Raw genomic sequence first — 19,760 nt, forward strand, 5'->3', positions numbered from 1 at the left:
GAGAAGCTTAACAGAAACACTATCAGCTCTAGAAAACATCAATAGATCATCAGCAAACATCATGTGAGTTAGGTTTAACTTTTCACATCTAGGATGAAAGTTAAAATCAGGAGTTAACCTAAGCTCATCAAGGCACCTGGAAAGGTATTCCATACCAATAGCAAAAATAAAGGGAGACATAGGGTCACCTTGTCTTAAACCTTTCTTAGCTTCAAAAGGAGGGGCAGGAAAACCATTAATAAGAATAGAATAAGAGACAGAAGTAAGACAAGTCCAGATCCAGCTAACAAATCTCTGAGGGAAACCAAGCTCCTGCATAACAGTAATCAAGAATCCCCACTCAACTGAATCATAGGCTTTCTTCAAATCCACCTTAACCATGCATCTAGGTGAGATAAATTTGTGATCATAGCCTTTGATCAATTCAGTTGCAAGAAGGATATTGTCACCAATGTGCTTGCCTGGAATGAAACCTACTTGGGCATCATCAATGACCTCACCAATGATAGCAGCAAGTCTAGCAGTTATGACCTTAGAAATGAGCTTATAAACCACGATGCAACAAGCTATAGGTCTAAAATCCTTAACATGGGAAGCATTAGGGATTTTAGGAACAAGAGTGATAGTTGTGCAATTCCATTGCTTAGGCAAGGTCCCTTTAGTAAAGAAATCAATAACACTAGCATAAATATCATCTTTCACAATATGCCAATCTTAAAGAAAAATGAGTTAAAGCCATCAATACCAGGAGCTTTAGTGTTATCAATTCCCTTAAGGGCAGCATCAATTTCAGCATGAGAAACAGGCTGAATGAGATAACTCTAAGCAACAGAGCTAAGCTGTTTACCCCTCCTCATAGTAACAAGGTCAACAGCAGGAAGCCAAGGAGCCTGAGTCCCTAAAAGAGACTTATAGAAGGAGATAACTTCATGAGAAATAACATCCGGATCCTTAAGCAAAACCTGGTTAGAGTCAAAGATGGAGTCAATTCTATTCCTTGCTTGTCTATTCTTCATCACTGAGAAAAAATAATGAGAATTGCCATCTCCAAGCTTAATCCAGTTGATCCTAGATTTTTGTTTGAAGATGCTTTCCTGAATATCATTCCAGTGTTTGACAACCTTAATAGCATAAGATTCTTTAGCATATAAATCCAAATCATCAGGATTCTGAGCCATTAAGTTCTGAATTCCAGCAAGCTCAACATTAGCTAGAGTAATCTTCTCCTCAATGTTGCCAAACTGCTTGCTATTAAGAGACTTGATACTAGACTTCACATAATTAAGCTTCTGCCAAACAGAACTACCAGAACCCCAAGCCTGAGAAACAGTATCAAGGAAATCAGGATGATCAGCAATACAGTTTAGAAACTTGAAAGGGCTACCTCTCCCAGCAGGGGCAGAACAAATATCCAACAAAGACTGTGATCAGATAAAAAAGGGGGGGAGATAGACAATCTCAACATGCCCATGAGAGGCCAGCCAAGCTCGGTTACCAAAGACTCTATCAATCCTAGAAAGAGTTCTAGGACCAGTGTGAGCCTTATTTGACCAAGAGTAGAAGGCTCCTTTGCTCTTGACCTCAGTGAGGTCCAAATCATCAACCAAACTCTGGAAATCTCTAGTCTCATAATCAGTAACATCAGTACCATGAAGTCTATCTGAAGTATGTAGAACAGAGTTAAAGTCACCAACACAAAGCCAAGGAGAATGCTGAATAGAGATGTTCCTAATTCCTTCCCACATAAGAAGCCTATCATGAATAGAGTGAAGCCCATAGACAACAGTGAGATGAATTTGAGTAGAAAGATCCTTAGAAGAGACACTACAATGAATAAACTGTTCATGAATCTTCAAGACATTGACAGTTACTCTATATGCATTCCAACCAAGCCAAATCCTCCCTTTGGGAGAATGATCATAATTGCACATCCAAAGCCAAGAAGAGCCAAACTTCTTCTGATAAGTGAGAACATTTTTTGATTTGATTTTTGTTTCAAGAAGACCAATAACATCAACTGAATGAGAATGAAGCAACCTCCTTACAGAGGCAACCTTGCCAGGCTCATTCAGGCCCCTGACATTCCATATAGAGTAAATCATGACACCAAAGGGGGATTAACCTCACCCCCGCTTGGATTTATCGTGAAACCACCTGCACCATCCATTTCATTTGCAAATAGAGCAACAAAAGCATTAGAGGTAGAAGCAGGCTGATTAACCCTAGTTTGCTGGCTTTTTGTCTTCTTTCCCACTATTCTCCACCCCTCATCTGAGTTTTGAGAAGTATGAACCTGTGGGGTGATAACAAATTGCCCATGAACAGAAGCATCAACATCAACAACAAGAGGAGCTTGACTAGGCTTAGCAACCCAAACTTGCTGCACTTTAGGAGCTGCATTTACTGACTGCTTGGGAGCTGCAGCCACCGAATGCTTAGGAGCTGATGGCACTTTAACAGAACAATCATGGCCCACTTTATTACACTTAGAGCAAAAGGGTGGAGTCCATTCATAAACTACCTTGAGTTCCAGAGTTTCCTTCGAGGGGCTTTCCACAAACACAGATTTAGGCAATGGCTTGGTAACATCAATTTCTATTAGAACTCTAGCAAAAGAAACTCTTAGTTGTCTTGTAGTACATTCATCAGAGCAAATTGGTACACCAAGCAAACTACCAATACGACTAAGAGTTTCAGGACCCCATCAATTTAAAGGTAAGTTTGGGAACTTAACCCACAAAGGAATAGTTCTCAAAATCTCAGCACCAAAATCAAATTTAGGACTCCAAGATTTAATGATTATTGCTGGTTTTCCCATGAACATATGTGGACCAGAACAAAGAATAGTATCCTTATCACTAACTGAGCAACAATTAATGATAAAATACCCATCATCATGCCAAAAAATTTCTGGTTTTTTCACATCATGCCATTGTTGAACTATGAAACGATGAACAGCAGCAATAGTAGGGTAATGACCAACAACATAAAAAACTAAAGCATTAGACCATTTCCTATTACCTTCCACAAGTTCAGATTCCTTAAGCTGAGCAACCTGCTTCCCATTCTGAACAATCGGTGCAAACGAAGAATAGAGGAGCTCCCTTAGCAGCTAGCTTCCCAGAAAAAGAGCTTCGATCGTCACCATCCTTATGTTCGTTCTGTTCCGGGGGAGGTACAGAGTGAGAATCAGTGATAGCTGGTTCAGATCGATGAGCAGCCGCTTCAGCATCCAATGGAACAGTACAACTAGAAACCCTAGGTACTGTTTTATTGAAATTCGAAGATGTTGGTCTAGAAATGGCTTCAGCAAATAGGGCAATGGTTTCAGCATCACTCCGGGGAATAGAACCACAGGCCGGATTGACCAATGCCGGCACCGGAGTGACAAGCTCGTCCACCTCCTGAATCGGGCTTGGAACAAAAGTTGTGCCTGAGTTCCGCAAATTCTGTAAAATTTCATCAGTAGAACTTCTAAGCTGTACTAATTGGGGTGTAGAGTTATTCTGCTTCTTCTTCTTAGCCATCGAAGCTCAAGATTGATGAAGAAACCGATCAAAATCGATTAACCATGGAGAAGAGGAAGAAGAGAGAAAGTCAACGAAAGTCAACCCCTAATAATGTGTTTATGTGTTCTAAACAAATAATTAAAAAAAAGTAAAAGCAAATATTAAATAAAAAAAAACACCACCTAAGCCACACCCAACCACCACTATCCCCACCACCCCCAAACCCAGACCCAAAACTAACACCCCACCCAGATCGGAAACCACCGCTCCACCTAGACCTGAATCCACTGCAAACCCATATCCCAACCCAACCCCAAATCCCGTTTGAATATCGAAACCCATCAAACCAGACCCTAGGAAACGGGTTATGGAGGTCGTGCGACCTAAATTGAGGTCGGGCAAGATGGCGCGGCCGTAAAAGGGACAGCGAACGGGGAGGGGGCTGGGATCGTGATGGGACCAGGGACGGAAAATCTCGCCAATTATATGCCTGGATTTCGTGGGGAGGGAGTTGTTGGTGATTTAGGGGAGGGGCCGGCGACGTCGACGCTGGAGTTGGGGTTGGGGGTTGGTGCTTTCGTGAGTGAGGTTGGTTGGTGCTGTCGTGAGGGAAGGAGACGGTGGTTATGTGATGGAGGGAGGCGGGTTGTTCATGGGAGGGGGTTCAGCGCACCGTCGGCGCCGGGGTTGGGGGTCTGGGTGACCGGAGCCACGGGGATGAGGTGTCAGGGGTGGCGGGGAAGGCTTATGCTGCTGGTGGTTTTTAAATATTTATTAATTTTATTTAGTTTTCCTTAAAAAAAACATTTAACTTTTTTAAAAATTTATTTTTATTTTATTTTATTTTTTTGACAAATTACATGGCGACACGTGTCAAGTAACTTGTTATAACAAGTAACAAGACCGGTTGGGACCATTTAAAGTGGATTGGGTATAAAGGTCGGATTATTTAAAAATAATCCAAATGTGGGATTATTTTTAGCGGACGGGCCAAAGATAGGATTATTCCGGACAATTTTTCCTTTGGTAATTTACATTGCATTTCTTTAGCTAGTTCTTGATATTGAACCTGATTAGCCGAGGAATAGGAGGATCGACGCTATTGAGAAAGTTTTTGCACAAAGGCGGAGGACAAAATATTTTATAACAAAGCAACAATAGCTGATTAAAATGCATTACGATTGGTGCCTGAATATGACAGTATGTAATATGTATTGCCTTTAAATTAAAATATGTACTGGTACTATTTTTTTTTATTTTTTTTTGACGTAAATATGTACTGGTACTATACTATAAGACAAATGGAGTATTTTGATAGAACAAAGGGCAGTCAAACCCAAAGCTTGAACCATATTCAAAGTCAAAAAGTGATTAATTGCTTAGAACTTATACCAATATTTCACACAAAATTACTTGCATCCAGTCTCAGCTTTACACCTTACCTGGAATAAATGATAGTTGCAAAAAGAAATTCATTGATGAATGTAAATTTATCAGCAGTGTAATTCAACCTTATGCTACACTTTTATGGTAAAGAATAGTATACAACAAATCAACGAACAGACTCCCTAGAATAGCCCTAGTATACAAGGACTTACGAAGCAACAATCCAGCATGAAGCGTGTCTGGTAAACTCTCCTTGGTTCCTATACACGAGTTAGTTTTTTAAAATCACTTTGCTAGTTTCTGCTCTCCAATTGTTACTCATTCACACATTTGTACACCAGAACAAGACTACACACTTATCACAGACTGTAAATCGCAGTCACACTGCCTTCTCTTTGCATTTCTTTCCTCTTGGAAGAAAACAATGTAATACGTATTGAATTGTAGAAGAATGCACTGCTCTGTAAGAAAAAATAATAAACTTCTGTTAACTTCCTGGCCCTCGCATCTTTTCAACAATATGCCGACTCTTCTCTTCAATATGGCGCCTCTTTTCTTCAAATTTCTCCCCCATTTTTTTTCCCAAGTCAAACATCCTAGCTTTTTTTCCCACCGGCCTCTTAGACTTTGTATCATCATCTTCAAGACTGTTTCTTTCTTCTCTTAAACTAACATACCTAGAAGGTGATGGACACTCGGTATTCTCTTGTTTTCTATGTATAACCATATCTCTTGACTCTTCATTCTGTAGCAATGGCACTTTCAAGTCCGGTGAAGGCATGCTGCTATCAGCAGAACTTCTACGGAAAGCTGTGGAAGGGACACCTTGACCATTTTCTGCATCAATAGACCGCTTTAGAGGATCAGTTTTCTTCTGCTTCCCTAGCTTGCTCTCTAGATCCCTATCCTCTGTTCTTTTGTTTCTAGATCCTTCATTTGAATTAGTTTCTGATTGCGCTTCTCGATTCAGCCACATCAATGGAGCAGCATGACATGGAATCCAATCATCTTTCTCTGCTAACATCCACGGAATACATACACTTTCACAATTTGGAAGAACTAATGTATCCCGGATAGATGCCTGCATTAAGATTAAAACTAAAGTATAAGCAAAATACAAGCCGCATCCACATGACACATGACTTCTTGCTATATGCTGATCAATCAACTTGTTTCAACAAATACATGCATGGTTGAAGGACATCAATTATAACTCAAGGGAACAACAAAAAAGTAAATAAAATAAATGAAGTACCAACTGTGTATACAAAGTATATCAGAAATAATGTAATGCAGGCCATATACCAAAAGAGGATCTACAATAGATCAGCAAATGACATCTAACACGACAATCAATGCTGCTCAAATTAAAACTTACTGGATCAGATATATTGGTCCAGATAATAATCTCAACAAACATATGTATGGTTAAGGACAACATATAGATTTCATCAGTTAATTGTTTAAAACATAAATGAACCGCAAAATGGCTGTTGCTGAAGGCTATTAGAGAACATTGTATATGCAATATATTAATAACAAACATTATAAAGAGATGAAAATTAAAGGAAAATTAACAAAAATAATCCAAACTATTGGCTCCCATCTCATTTTAATCCCAACAACTATTTAAATCAGAATAATCCCAACTATAAGAGTCCCTTCTCAAATTAGTTTCAAACTTTTGTTAACCAGGTAATCAGGTAGATTGAGCCATTTTTCAACAAATTATTTGTTTTATTATCTTCACATTATTTAATTTTTTTTTAAAAAATAATAAAAAAAAAAAAAAAAAAAAAAAAAAACCCCACATGCTCTTAAATCTAAATTCATACCACCACCTTCTGTATGTTCTGATCTCACCACCTACCCAACGTAGTCTTCCAGTAAAACCACCTCAACATCCAACCCCAGCAACTTAAAGAATCTTTCCAGCCAAGCCCATCCACCGAAACCATCATTTCTACCACCCCAGCCATGAATCACCATCAAGCACTACTAACCACCGATATCAATCACACCAACGACTGCTGAACAGGAAGAGGAGATAGGAGAGAGAATGAAGGCGATTTGAGAGAGGGGAGAGGAACAGAGCGGTTGGACAAGGAAGAGATGAAATGGGATACGCAGAAGGGGGAGGAGATGCGGTTGATGGCGGATTGGCGAGGTAGCAAATGGGATATAGGTGGGGTTAGGTGGTTGAGGTGGGGCGCCACTGGTTGAGGGAGGGGAGAGATTGGTGATATGGAGGTGGTAGATGGGGTTATTGTTGTGGTATACGGTGGTGCCGTGGTGGTGGTCTATTATTGTGGCAGTGAGGAGGTGGTGGGTCCATGGTGGTTGCAAGATTTGGGGTTGGTGAATGCTGATTGTGGCTATGGTTGGGTTGAGGGTTGTAGGTGAATGCTGGTGGGTGACAGTAATAAATAAATAATTAAAAAGTTAATTATTCTCTTATAAAAGATATTTAAAAAAAATAAAAAATTACCGATATTACAGGTTGTAGGTAAGAGGGACTAGTTTGAGAAGGGACCCCTATAGTTGGGATTATTCTGATTTAAACATTAGTTGAGATTAAAATGAGAAGGGGGCTAATAGTTTGGATTATTTATGTTAATTTTCCCAAAATTAAAAACCAAATCTTCGGCCAATGTAGCGAAAATCCATGGAGAAATACAAACTATAATCACGAGCATAATTTAGTGCATCGAAATAATTACAGGGTTGAATAATGAAAGTATGAACAAGGATTCTAAATCAAAGAACCTTCTTCTCACCTTAAATCGGTTTATTAGAAATGAAGCTAGACGTCCATTGGTAACTTTGTGATCCTTGACAGAGGACTCCAATTGAAATTGTATATCAGGCATGCAGGTAAAGCCAAACCAGAGCTGATCAGAAGGCGGTGGCTTCATATGCAATTGGATTGTCCCTTTCAGTGTTACCACCCTTATTGCCAAAGTAAGAGGTACCTTGAATTATAAATAGTTTCCATTAGAACTAATCTAAACTTTAGGGACATATTGAAAAATATATTTTTTTAAAAATGAGACTATAGTTGACAATGTCATTGTAGGATGTAAAAAGGCTCTGAATGGTATATACACATTCAAACACACACACTGGAACAAAATATAATACAGTAAATAATAAAATAACAATTACCAAGGCAAAGCTACATATATGTACTCATTCTTGCACTTCATTCCGAGTTATAAAACTCATAAGATATAGTTAATCACTAGTTAACACAAAGGAGACTTGCTATTTGGTAAAGAAAAAAAAAATCCACTTTAAATTTACAATCGGTAACATTCCATGGCTGTTTAGTTCATATTATGCATATCCAACATATACAACAGAAAAAGTAAAACAAGATAGTTAACAATTATGAGGTATGAACTAAACGCATTAAATGCTTCTATCAAGACAGCCAAAATAGCAAATCACACTTCAACACCGTTGTCTCTACATCCAATCTTTAAGTAAAGAAAGAAAACCTCATATTCTAGGACTTCACCAAGACATCTTTAGTCAATACAATCAACAGTTTTTTTCTTTTTTTTTTTAAAAAAAAAAAAGATAATTGCTCGGCTAACTTTTAGTTGCAACATTTGAAAATATGCATATTCACATTCTTCTATCTAATTACCTTTATTGATCTATATGTTGATAGTCATGTGGGATCTAGTTCAATTCGTCTAAATTTATATATGATATTTTACTTGTCTATAATCAAAGATATGGTGGGATGTAATTACGCATTTGCTAGCATGAAAGTCAAAACGTAGCAACTAAAAGACAATGGAAAAAGTACATATACAATAAAATTAAACCTCTAGGTCACTCGCAAACACAAAACATGATCTATGTCTCAGTGTTGCAGAATATGAGCTTACAGGCCTTTGAAAACACTTTGGGCTCTTTGATCTTTGTTAGGTCTGCCTAGGTATCTTACGCCCTATGTTACTTCGACACCATGTTGTACAACGAGTGTCATGTGTCGGATCTTCCGACACATTTACATGACCGACACCCAAATATATAATGCCCTTGTATGAAATTTTATAAAATCTAGAGTGCCAAAGGATCCAACACCCAAATCTGAGTCTAAGCAACATAGCTTATGCCTTTTTCTACACAAGGCTATATGACCCACAGGAGGATACAAACTGTGCCATTACATGGTGACACACGTGTCAATATCCAAATTCTTGGTTAAAATGGGTTTCAGAAATTTCAAGAACAAAGGTCTGCCTAAAGATGTATAATTTTGGGATAGCTAATATCTTTCATTTCCAGTAAAGTCAAAGACTTGTAAAAAAAAGAATTTTTTTTATCATAATGAACTAAATTAACATGTCTGCTCCATAGATTTATAGTAAAGTAGCATATGGCCATTGTATATCAGATTGATAATGAAATTGGTCTCTCACCATTGCAGGGAAAAGACTGCGTTATTTAAACTTAATTACCCTGATGGACGCCTCTTTGTAGGCATTGTGATGTGAACTGTGAAGTGCGTAATTTGGCTAAGGCCTTTCCTGTTTTGGAATATACTCATTACAAGGGTAGATTCTATACGGGCAATTGATACTAGAGGACTAATTATGGGAGAATATTTCAAGGACATTAAATCAGACAAGGACACAAGGTTTGGATTAAGTGAACCAAATAATGGGGAACGGATGAATTCTTTCAGACACTCGAGATATGATTCATATGAACATGCCTTTTTAAAAAAAAAATCAATTAAATTTAAATATACTATGATATTAAAGTAGGTTGTAAAACTGAAATTCATGACAAAATTATACAAATATAAACAAAAACTTTTTTCAAATTTAATTCATGTACCTTACCCTACTTATGGGATTAAGGCTTTGTTTGATTTATTGATACAAAAACTTTTTGAAATTCTGGTCATATATAACAAGATAGTACGGAGCAAGTTCACAAACCCATCAAAAATCAAAATGTTAAGAACCACTTCAAAAATTATCATCAAATTCAAAATCAAAATGCAAAAGAAACAAAAAAAGGAAAAAAAAAGCTACATCTAATAATAATATAAAAAAAATAAATTAAATCTTATAAATTTGAAGCAAAATTTGAAACTAAATTATTCATTTGATCTGGGCCAATCAGGGGTGAGCGCTTAATTTGGACTGGGTGAGCGATTAATTTGGACTGGGTGAGCGCTTAATTTGGACTGGGCGAGGCGTTTTGGGGGTTAGGCACACAAAAAGCGCCTGAGTCGTACCTAAGGTGCACGAGAGGCGCACCTGAGGCGCACTTGAAGCAAACTTCAGCCAAAAAATTTTAACTGCCCATATACTGCGCCTCACTTCAAAGAGGCGCACCTAAGCGCAGCAGAACCCCTCTCGCTTCAGTGCCCCTTGAGTTTTTTATAAATAGCATTTGAAGCAGATCAAGTATTAAATAAAAATTCACGAATTTTTCAAACTTCAAATTCAATGATCAAGAGAAATTAATTAAGCCATTGAAAATATTAATCAGCTTCAACCAAATGCAGAGGAAATTTGATTCAAAAAAAATCAGAGGAATTTTAAAGAGAGAATAATTTAGTGGACAGAGAATGAGTGGGTGGTTACCGGCTGGTACAGTAAAATGGTTGAAGTTTGGGCTAAATTTATTTAACCCTTGAATAGTTACCCTAGGGGGGCTCTGCCGCCCTAGGTAACGTAATACCCTCATTTGGGGGGTAAATATTCGGCCCAAATTATTTCCCCTATTTCAGGCTTTGTACTATGGTCCGTAATTATTAAGCCTTGAATTATTCCGTCCCATTACTATCAATCCAGGCAGGGCCTGAGCCCTCAGCTGATAAAAATCTCTTGGGTAGCCCAAATCCATAGAGAAATAGCTAGGTCACATGATCAACTTAGATTAATATACTGTACTTAAGTATTTAAATCAGCATCTTCGTTTCTTCAGTATATATCCTACTTGTTTAATGAAAGTTCATTTGTTTAGAATAAGGTATAAAGTTCCATCAGGAGCTGCTCTCATGCAAATGACAGCACTTGACAAACCTCCTCCAAAGGAAAACAAATTGAAACCGCTTTGGCTTAGTTACCCCACCCCCCCCAACCCGGCTAGAGGGGTTAAAGTAATCTTACTGCCTAATTAACAGACATTATATGTAACAAGTGCAGAAAAAAAAGACTATTTTTGTCATTAGTTTACACCATCCCCACTTGACAACCCCCTTCATTTTCCCTGCTAGAGGAACCCTGTTTGTCTTAAGCTCTTGACCCCCAAGATTACAGGGAAACAGTCAACTAGTCAAGAGGGATGATCAGGGGACCCTTACCATGTTCCAAGTTCTAAATTCAACACAATGACAGGTAGATCAAGATAAACAGATGACAAGTTCAAGCAGAGATGATAATTAACCATAATAAGGCTACCATGAATCTCAGAACCAGTAATCTATTTATCTGATAAAAGTTAAATAAACAAAGCAGGATACTTAAATACAAAGAGAATGCTCCTTAAGTTTGCAAAGCAAAATTTGGTAAATTAAAAAGGAAATAGAGCATGTAATCCAATCAATAGCATTGTAAGACATGCACTATGAATGTAACAAAAAAATTAGCAAACCTGAGACACATGTTTGGCAACAGAATTCAAAATAGACTTCCACCTAGAACCAGTACTGGCAGTAGATACACCTGTCCTGGAACTTCTCAGCAACTCTGAAATTTAACACCAGGAAAAAGAGGGAAATAAAGAGACTGCAAAACCAGTGAAGTTAACATCTACACTTGATCTCCATCTCAGAGTTACTTCTCAAAAAGAGTTTTGACTACTAAAATCAACAAAGCAGAAGTAATATTATTGACTGAAGTATAACCAGGTACTGTGCCAATAATATTGTAGGTCCTCATAAGTCATAACCATAAAAATGTCAGTAATTTTGCTAATACAATGCAATAATGTTAGATTCTTATGTTCATATTTACACCTTTCCCCACTCTTACTTTATCTTACACCCAACCACCTTCATGCTCTTTCTTACTTTATCTTACATGGCTACAACAACCCATTTGTACACCCTCTCTCTTACTTTTCCTTACACTCGCTTAACTTTTTCAAAGTTTTCTTGAGATACATATCTACAATAAGTCAATAAGTGAGTCAAACATAAAAAAAAAAAAAAAAAAAAAAAAAAAAAAAAAAAAAATTGCCCAATAGAAACAATAAATTAAATATATATATAAAAAAAAAAAGGAGCAAGCTCATTAGGAAGTAATGGAAAAAGGGTGGTGGGCCATACACAGCATAATTCCACAAAAAACTAGTAAGTGGCAGTGTTAGACAAACAAACCTCTCTTATAATACTGGTATAATCTTTTTTAATGGAAAAAAAGATACACCAATTCAAATTAGTTTTTTCACTTATAAGATTCCCAATATCCCAGAAAAGCTTTTTACATATTTATTTTAGGAAGGTCCCAATAGTAAGCTAGAATCTCCCATCACATCCTCTCACTTTCAATCACAAATTACCAAACTATCTTCTATCACAACTACTTCTTAAATGAATTAGAGTTCATTATCTCCCATCACATCTGCTTAATCAACCAGATAACAATTTATAACCAAACAGCTTATCTATCTGCCATTACTAAGTGTCAAAAGTAATTTAGAATGGAGCAATTGTTCGTAAAAAGTGGTAAATGAAAGTAGTTTCTCACAATTTTCTATTTTATGAAATTACAAGACATAACTCACCATGTTTGAGATCTTCTGCGTCCTTTTGTTCTGAAGAATCCTTATTCCCGTCATAAAGCTTCAAATCTTCTTCTTCTTGCAAGGGCTTCAAATCATCCAAAATATCAGTCACTGCCTCCCCAACAGAGCTTGACTCAGTATTGTGGTCTGCCAATCCACTATGAGAATCTAGTTCAGGCACTTCAAGTCGGGCTTCAATATATAACACTACTCCACCAGAATACTCTATGTCCATTTCCATGGCCCAAATGTCATTCATGTCAGAAGGAATAGCTCTCATCCCGTGGATATAAGGGGGCAAATTTCCTGGATCCACATCAGTGCATGTCACTTCACCAATATAATTGGGCAATCTCATGTTTGAGAGCGATCTCTGGAATATCATACATTAAAGTAAGATTACTCAATGTAGAAGGCAAAGTAATGTTCTTATGTTCACAAAAACTCAAAACAAAGAAAAGGGGAACATAATTTTAAGCTGCAGCTACCCAAAATATGATAATTGTTGCCTTGTCACAAGATACAAATACAAATCTGCTATCTCAATAGTATCTTTTAGTATATGTCTCAATAATATCTAAAAAGTTAATTTTTTTCTTTTTACAACTTAGACTTGATCTTCTAATGTCTTATCAATTATCATAATAGATTTAGCTCCTTCAGCCCTATGAACACAGTTACTTATCAACGGCAAAAATTATCCACTTATTGACATTAGTGTAAATCTTTCATCAACTATACTAATACAAGCCATATAAATTTCAGATGGAAGACATTCTTACCACAAAGCTTCAAAGTTGAAAATGCATCCAACTAGAGAGAGAGAGAGAGAGAGAGAGAGAGAGAGAGAGAGAGAGAGAGAGAGAGAGAGGGGGGGGGGGGGGGGGGGGGAATAATAAATAAACAAAAAGGAGTTTGGAAAAATCAAACAAAAGTAGTTCATGTAATCAACAGTTCTTAATACTCTAGGCCTCCAAGGCATATGAGGAATCAAGAAATGGATACATTTGACAGACCTACAGAAAACTACTCTGTTCTATGGATTCCTTTGACAAAACATCAAAACTCATAAAGCATAAAAAAACATATCACAGAATTCCACACTCACAATTAGTAAATTTGATTGATAAAAAAAAAAAAGATAATTTTACTTTTTTTTTTTTTTTTTTTTTTTTTTACCTGAATCCGAGCCTTTAAACCAGCTTTGATATCTACATTACTCTTGGCGTCAAAAAACAGTCGAGAGACCAGTAAATTCCAGCAAAGTGTTCCCTCATCAACAATAAACTTCTCCGCAGTGTCTGCATCAGAATTCTCAGACCCAAGAACTGAATTCCCCGACCGAGTAGACGCAGTGGAAGAAACAGAAGGGCTATGTTCCTCAAATTCATTTCGCATCTTTCCCAGATTAGCCGCCTTTGCAATGCTTGGAGCAGAATAAGGATCTTGAAAGCCATGAGATTTATCAGCAACCCTTTTCTCATCAAGAGTGACCAAAGAAGTCTTTCTCGAAAGCTTTCTCCAAATCTGACGAACCTTTGATGGTGGATCATCAAGCCGGTTAGCTTTATCCAAGGGCCACTCTTGATAACCCACTAAGGGTTTGATAAGAAATGGATATCCTTCGCTTAAAGATTTCAAATAGCCTCGAAAATCTTCATTTATCTTAGGGAACCAGAGTAGTTTTTCTTTATCATCCAACGAAGCTATGCGAAGAGCTTTACACCAAGATTCTTTCTCACAGGAAGTTTCTGCATATATATATAGCACCTTGCTTCCTTCATACAAAACTCTGTTCTTGCTTTCTATTTTGATTGGGAAACGTTTTGCCCTGAAAAACAAATATAAAAGAATTACAATAAGAAAACAAAAACTGCTGGCTCAAATTACTGTATACTTCATATGTTCTGTATTTTTGACTCAAAATGTAACTTATATTATTTTTATGAACCACATTAATCATGTTGACTAAAATGATATGATTGGATAAAGGCAGTATTTTCTACTATATCTATACTGCATATATGCTTGTAATTATAGAAGACATAACATGTTCTGCTGTTACACCCTATTCTTAGATGTTACTTTTCCGGATTAAGATGATGACACGAGTTAAAGTTTTGTATTCACATTATTCACACAACCAAGCTCAGAGACCTTATGGCTACATGAAAAACCAAAAGCTTTCCCTTTTGTTTTGTTCCTTAATGTTAATCACACTTTACCATTATTGGCAGTCAAATATTCATACCTCATGGGATTTAACAAAATAGCAACCAAGTATGAATTTTGTCCAAGGTAAGGCTACAATTTTGTGAGTTGCAAAGTGTTGGGATCGCGAGGGGTAGGGGAAGACATAAGAAAATTTGGAAAGAGGATGATTGAGAATAATATGACTGCTTTGGGGATAGAAGAAAATATGGTGTTGGATAGAGCAGTATAGAGGGAGAAAATTCACGTCAACAATGTGTCATTGGTTTCCTTTAATTATTCTATTCAACTAGTGTTTTATAAACTCCATTGGTTTCCTTTGCTAAAGTTTTCTCAAATCATTATGTTTTTTAATCGCACATTTTCACCACTCCTTTAGAACTCTCTTAAAATGTATTCTTGGTACCCTTTTAAACTCTCTAAAATTTTTGTATACTCTATCTTTGTCTTACTTTACACAATTTATTTTTTTAATCAAATTTTTTACAACCGGTTATCTTGTTATGTTTGTTTTTCTTTCACAACAATTCCTTATGATGATTCATCTTAGCCAACCCCAAATTATTTTAGGATTAAGGCTTTGTTGTTGTTGTTGTAAGGCCACAATAGAGCAAGATAAAAGCAGCGTTAACCTCTTAAAATGTTCAGATAAGTTTGTTGAGGATAAAGGAGGGAACAAAGGAAGATTCCAGAATTATGTAGGATCAGCAAAGAAGTGTAACACCATAGTAAAACTTATACAAAAGTATAACTAGTGCAGGAATAATCCCATATCAAGGATATCATGCATCAATCTACTAATAAAATCGAGGCAAAATAATTTCCACCTCAAAGGCAATACTGTTTCTCTAACTATACAATATCTTAAAAAATGAAATTTGTATCCTTGACAGATAAAAGATTTGCCATAAAATTCCACAGGCATCTTTCCTTCTGCAGATATGACTGAAGTCCTGTCACATTGTTAGCCAAGTCAGCATGTACTTGACTGTACTCGACTTCCCTACCCCACACCAGTTTTCAGAACTTTCCTAGCTACACTCCCAATATGACCAATGCCAATGTTGTTCCCAACTGTCAAATTACTTCACTTCAACCCTTTTTGAAGAATCAAGCATTACGGCTTTGATTGCGTCACTGGGAGATGGGAGTATTTAAGGCATCCTCCGAGGCTCCACTGATGAATTAAGATATCAAGTTACCTTATACATGATAAACGTAAACCTTGCCCTTAAAATTTATTTATATCCTCGAGTCTTTTTTCTCCTCAGAGCATTAAAAGACAGATATACAAATTGCAATTAAAACGAGTTGTGTTTTCATCAATCCATATGCTTTTCAAGATTAAATGAGCTAGAGCAGCTTGAGTGTTACTGGGTTACTGCAGGTTGTGTCAGCAATTAAAAGAACATTATAAGCCTAAGATAAAACTAATAAAGAATAGTGAACCAAGGTCACATGTACAGACCAAAATTACAAGGAATGCAGTAAAGAGAGCTGTTCTGCAACTGGATTCGTAGGTATCAGAACGTGACGGAACACGACCTGGGTTCATTGAACCTTAAGATCTGGATAGACAAGTCTTAGACCCAAACACAGAAAGTTTCTTGCTTGCCGTAGAAAAGTCTATAAACTTTGTAGGATTTGTTGCAGCTTGGAGAAGAGCGAGAAAGGGGAAAAGGTGAGAGAGAAAACAATGATGACTAAATTTCATTTATTCTTTTGTTTTTCATTTTGTTCTGCTCTTCCAAGGCATAACTATTAATAGCATTCCATGCATCCATATCATACCACAAATCGTATCATATTGTATCACGTACCATGTAACTTGATACAAACAAAAATGAGGTAAATTTAAAATAGCAATCAAATATAGTTGTGTTACCAAAAATGTACTCCATCCGCTTTTTTAGTGTTACACTTTAACCAACACATAGCTTTAGGTAAATTGATTGACTTTAAGAAATTATACTTCCTCTGTTGTTATTAGATACATCACTTTCTATAAATGGAAGTTTTGAATTAGATGCACACCTTCCTTTTTAGTTCATAAATTCTCTCTACCTCTCTTATCACATGGGCCCTTTTCATTTTTTTTTTTTTCCTATCTCTCTTTGCTCTAAATATTGTCTATTACAAAAGTGATGCATCTAATAAAAAACGGAGGAAGTAAGAAAAAACAGCGGCATTAATAATATATTGAAAAGAGAAGGAAATAATAAAATAGTAGTAGTAGGTTTGGGGGGGGGGGGGGGGGGGGGGGGGGCTATGGAAGGGGAGAGATATAATCTTAAAATGGAGTAATTTGCAAAAAAAAAAAAAAAAAAAAAGGTGTAACAGTCAATAAAAAACGGAAGGGGTAACATGTCGGTACTATATTTAGTTTACTTGATTGATTTTATTACTGCAAAGACAAGCTTATGTCAGAAGAGGATCAGGAATCAGGATTCCTCCAAAACCTAATAACCAATTTACAAGAAGAAGGGGGGAAGGCGTCAATTCCATGGTACATCATTCTAAGTTAAAAGGTTCTCACATTAAAACTTTAAAAGGCTCTAACATCAAAGAGAGGCAAGATAGACAACTCCCTCCAATAAAAATTGACACCTCAAATACGTATTCCAAAACCTTACCACTAGAATGAAAAACGGGTTGGTTGAAATTAAGCCATAAATTGATATGTCATGCCCATATTATATTGTACAGTCTAATGGTCCGTTGAATATGATATTAGTCCATCAAAATCAAAAATCCAAAGAATGCTACAGCTTTGAATTACAAAAAATGCAAACATATAGCACACATGAAATAACTTCTCACTAAACCTTCAACTGGTAGCCCTTCCCCAATCCCCTCAATCCAAAACAAAAAATTCAATTTACATATAAGCTCTAAACAAAGAGCGCATGTTTTATGTTATATAGCAACTCAACAAGCCCATGGATACCTTCTTCCTCAACAAATCATTACTTTTTCTTTTTGTTCATGGATAATTCATCAAACAAACTAGTGTCATTACACTATTTTCATCTTATTTTCCTAGGTAGCCTGGATAAATAGGCAAGCAGTCAGTGAAAAAATTTGATATGGTATATGGAGAAAATACTATTAACGCAAAATTGCAAAATCAAACTTCAAGTACCATACTACATTACATAAATAAAAGGAACTTGAGTTACCATTTTCTTGTAGGCAGGCTTGTAGCAGAAACTGCAACTACTTTACAACCCATCAGCGTTACTTTTGTGAGCGAACCATCTGCTTCTGCCAGAATAAGCATACGATCTTTGACTTTTGCAAGTTTCTGGACAGGGGAAACCTCTAAAATTTCCCGCTTCCTAGTTTGCTCAGTTGGAACAGGAAATTTAGGATGGCGTTCTGGTTCTAAAACCCAAACCACTCCCTGCCACCAAAAACATTGAGGAATAGCACTAGAAAAATTTAGACCTTGGCCAAGGACTGGAATACACTCGATCTTTCATCCTCAATTATTGAATTAAGAGCCAAGAAATTTGCGTAACAAATCATGAAGGTATTTAATGGATTATGCAAACACAAATAACACTAGACGAGGTGTGACAAAAGTAAAAAAGACTATTGTCGCTCATGGATATCTAAATCCTTAATCTTAAAGAACAACTTTTGTGAAATCTCGTTAGATAAACCATTAGTAAAACCACTTGTCATGTCTTCAATTTCAAAAATATTATACTTGTATATATTAAGCTCATTCAAACAAGCCATCCACAATATAATTTTATCACTTAGCATCACATTGACCAAGTAAGAAATGTGACCAAGGAGAGAATTATGCAAGAACAAATGGTTGTCAAACATTTGAAAGCGATTTTCCATAACTTTACAGTTTTTCTCCACATTGAATGCAAGTAACAAAACAGCATTTTCGACAGGCTTGCTGAACTCTCCACATCGAATGCAAGTGACTAAACAGAATCTTCTACAAACATGCTGAATTGATAAACTACTTGCAACACTCTTATCAAAATTAACAAAAAACCCAACACTTGTTCCAATTATTCCAAACCCACCCAAAAAAAAAAAAAAAAAAAAAAAAAAAAAAAAAAAAAGCTGCATGTTGTTAAACCACAAAATAAAACCCGGAAAAATTCCATAATTGATAATGAAATTGCAACATTCTAATTCTAATAATCATAGAAAAGAAAACACAGTTCTAATTTACATTCCACAAATAATTACAAAATTCAAAGAAAGAAATTAAGAGCATGAAACTAACCTGTTTCTGACATACAGAAGGAAGAGATTGGCTAGAATCAAGAGGATTTGGAGGAGAAGTATGAACACCAAGTTTGGGTGATTTAGTTGAGTGTGATAATCGACGGATCACATACAAAATCACAAAACCTTCAACCGCAATTACAGTTAAAGCACCAACTATGAACCCAACAATCAACCACACTGAAATCATCACCATTTTCAATTCTTCAAAAAATACCCAATTTCATTCATAGATTTATGTATCTAATTGTTGCATCAAAAATTGAATATCTCAACTGTATTATTATTTTATTCAATTCTGGATTATGAAGAATAATGACAAAGAAAAGGTAACAATTATAGACTTTGTAAAAGAAAAGAAAAAATAAATAAATTATTTTGGACGGTTTTTGATTTTGGGTGAACTCAAATAAAAGTATGTATGCGGGTATTGGTATACGCGCTAGAAATTATTTAATGTAAATATTAAAATATGTAATCAGATGCTTTTTCTTAGGTCACCAAACCAGGTTTTTGGTGTCTTCCGCAAGCATCTCATTTTTACTTTTTTTTTTTTTCGTAAAAAAAAAAAAAAAAAATGGTAAAATACTAGTAAAATTTTATTTTTTTTGACACAAAAATACTAGTAAATTAACT

General features: G+C 36.2%; 1 protein-coding gene across 1 annotated transcript; it reads right to left on the minus strand.

The window, feature by feature from the left end:
- Nucleotides 1-4,964: 4,964 nt before the first annotated feature.
- On the minus strand, nucleotides 4,965-19,548 carry LOC145635987 (uncharacterized). The gene is made up of 7 exons (XM_081687414.1): nucleotides 19,123-19,548; nucleotides 18,047-18,270; nucleotides 13,836-14,487; nucleotides 12,657-13,029; nucleotides 11,523-11,617; nucleotides 7,673-7,867; nucleotides 4,965-5,976 (listed from the first exon to the last, which is right to left on the minus strand). Exons 1-7 carry the CDS (start codon nucleotides 19,318-19,320, stop codon nucleotides 5,383-5,385), a joined length of 2,331 nt encoding a protein of 776 aa, XP_081543540.1. The 5' UTR covers nucleotides 19,321-19,548; the 3' UTR covers nucleotides 4,965-5,382.
- Nucleotides 19,549-19,760: the final 212 nt, after the last annotated feature.

The sequence above is a fragment of the Chenopodium album genome, chromosome 6 (assembly GCF_948465745.1).
Source record: "Chenopodium album chromosome 6, dcCheAlbu1.1, whole genome shotgun sequence".
In the NCBI taxonomy this organism is placed as follows: Eukaryota; Viridiplantae; Streptophyta; class Magnoliopsida; order Caryophyllales; family Amaranthaceae; genus Chenopodium; species Chenopodium album.

Bases quoted from the DNA above. Each gene is read 5' to 3' on its own strand.
- LOC145635987 (XM_081687414.1), bottom strand. From the start codon at position 19,320: ATGGTGATGATTTCAGTGTGGTTGATTGTTGGGTTCATAGTTGGTGCT. The intron at 14,488-18,046 runs GTAACTCAAGTT...TTTGTTTTTCAG, and splicing joins AGCCTGCCTACAAGAAAATG to GGCAAAACGTTTCCCAATCA. The intron at 5,977-7,672 runs GTGAGAAGAAGG...ATCTTAATGCAG, and splicing joins TTCTAATAAACCGATTTAAG to GCATCTATCCGGGATACATT.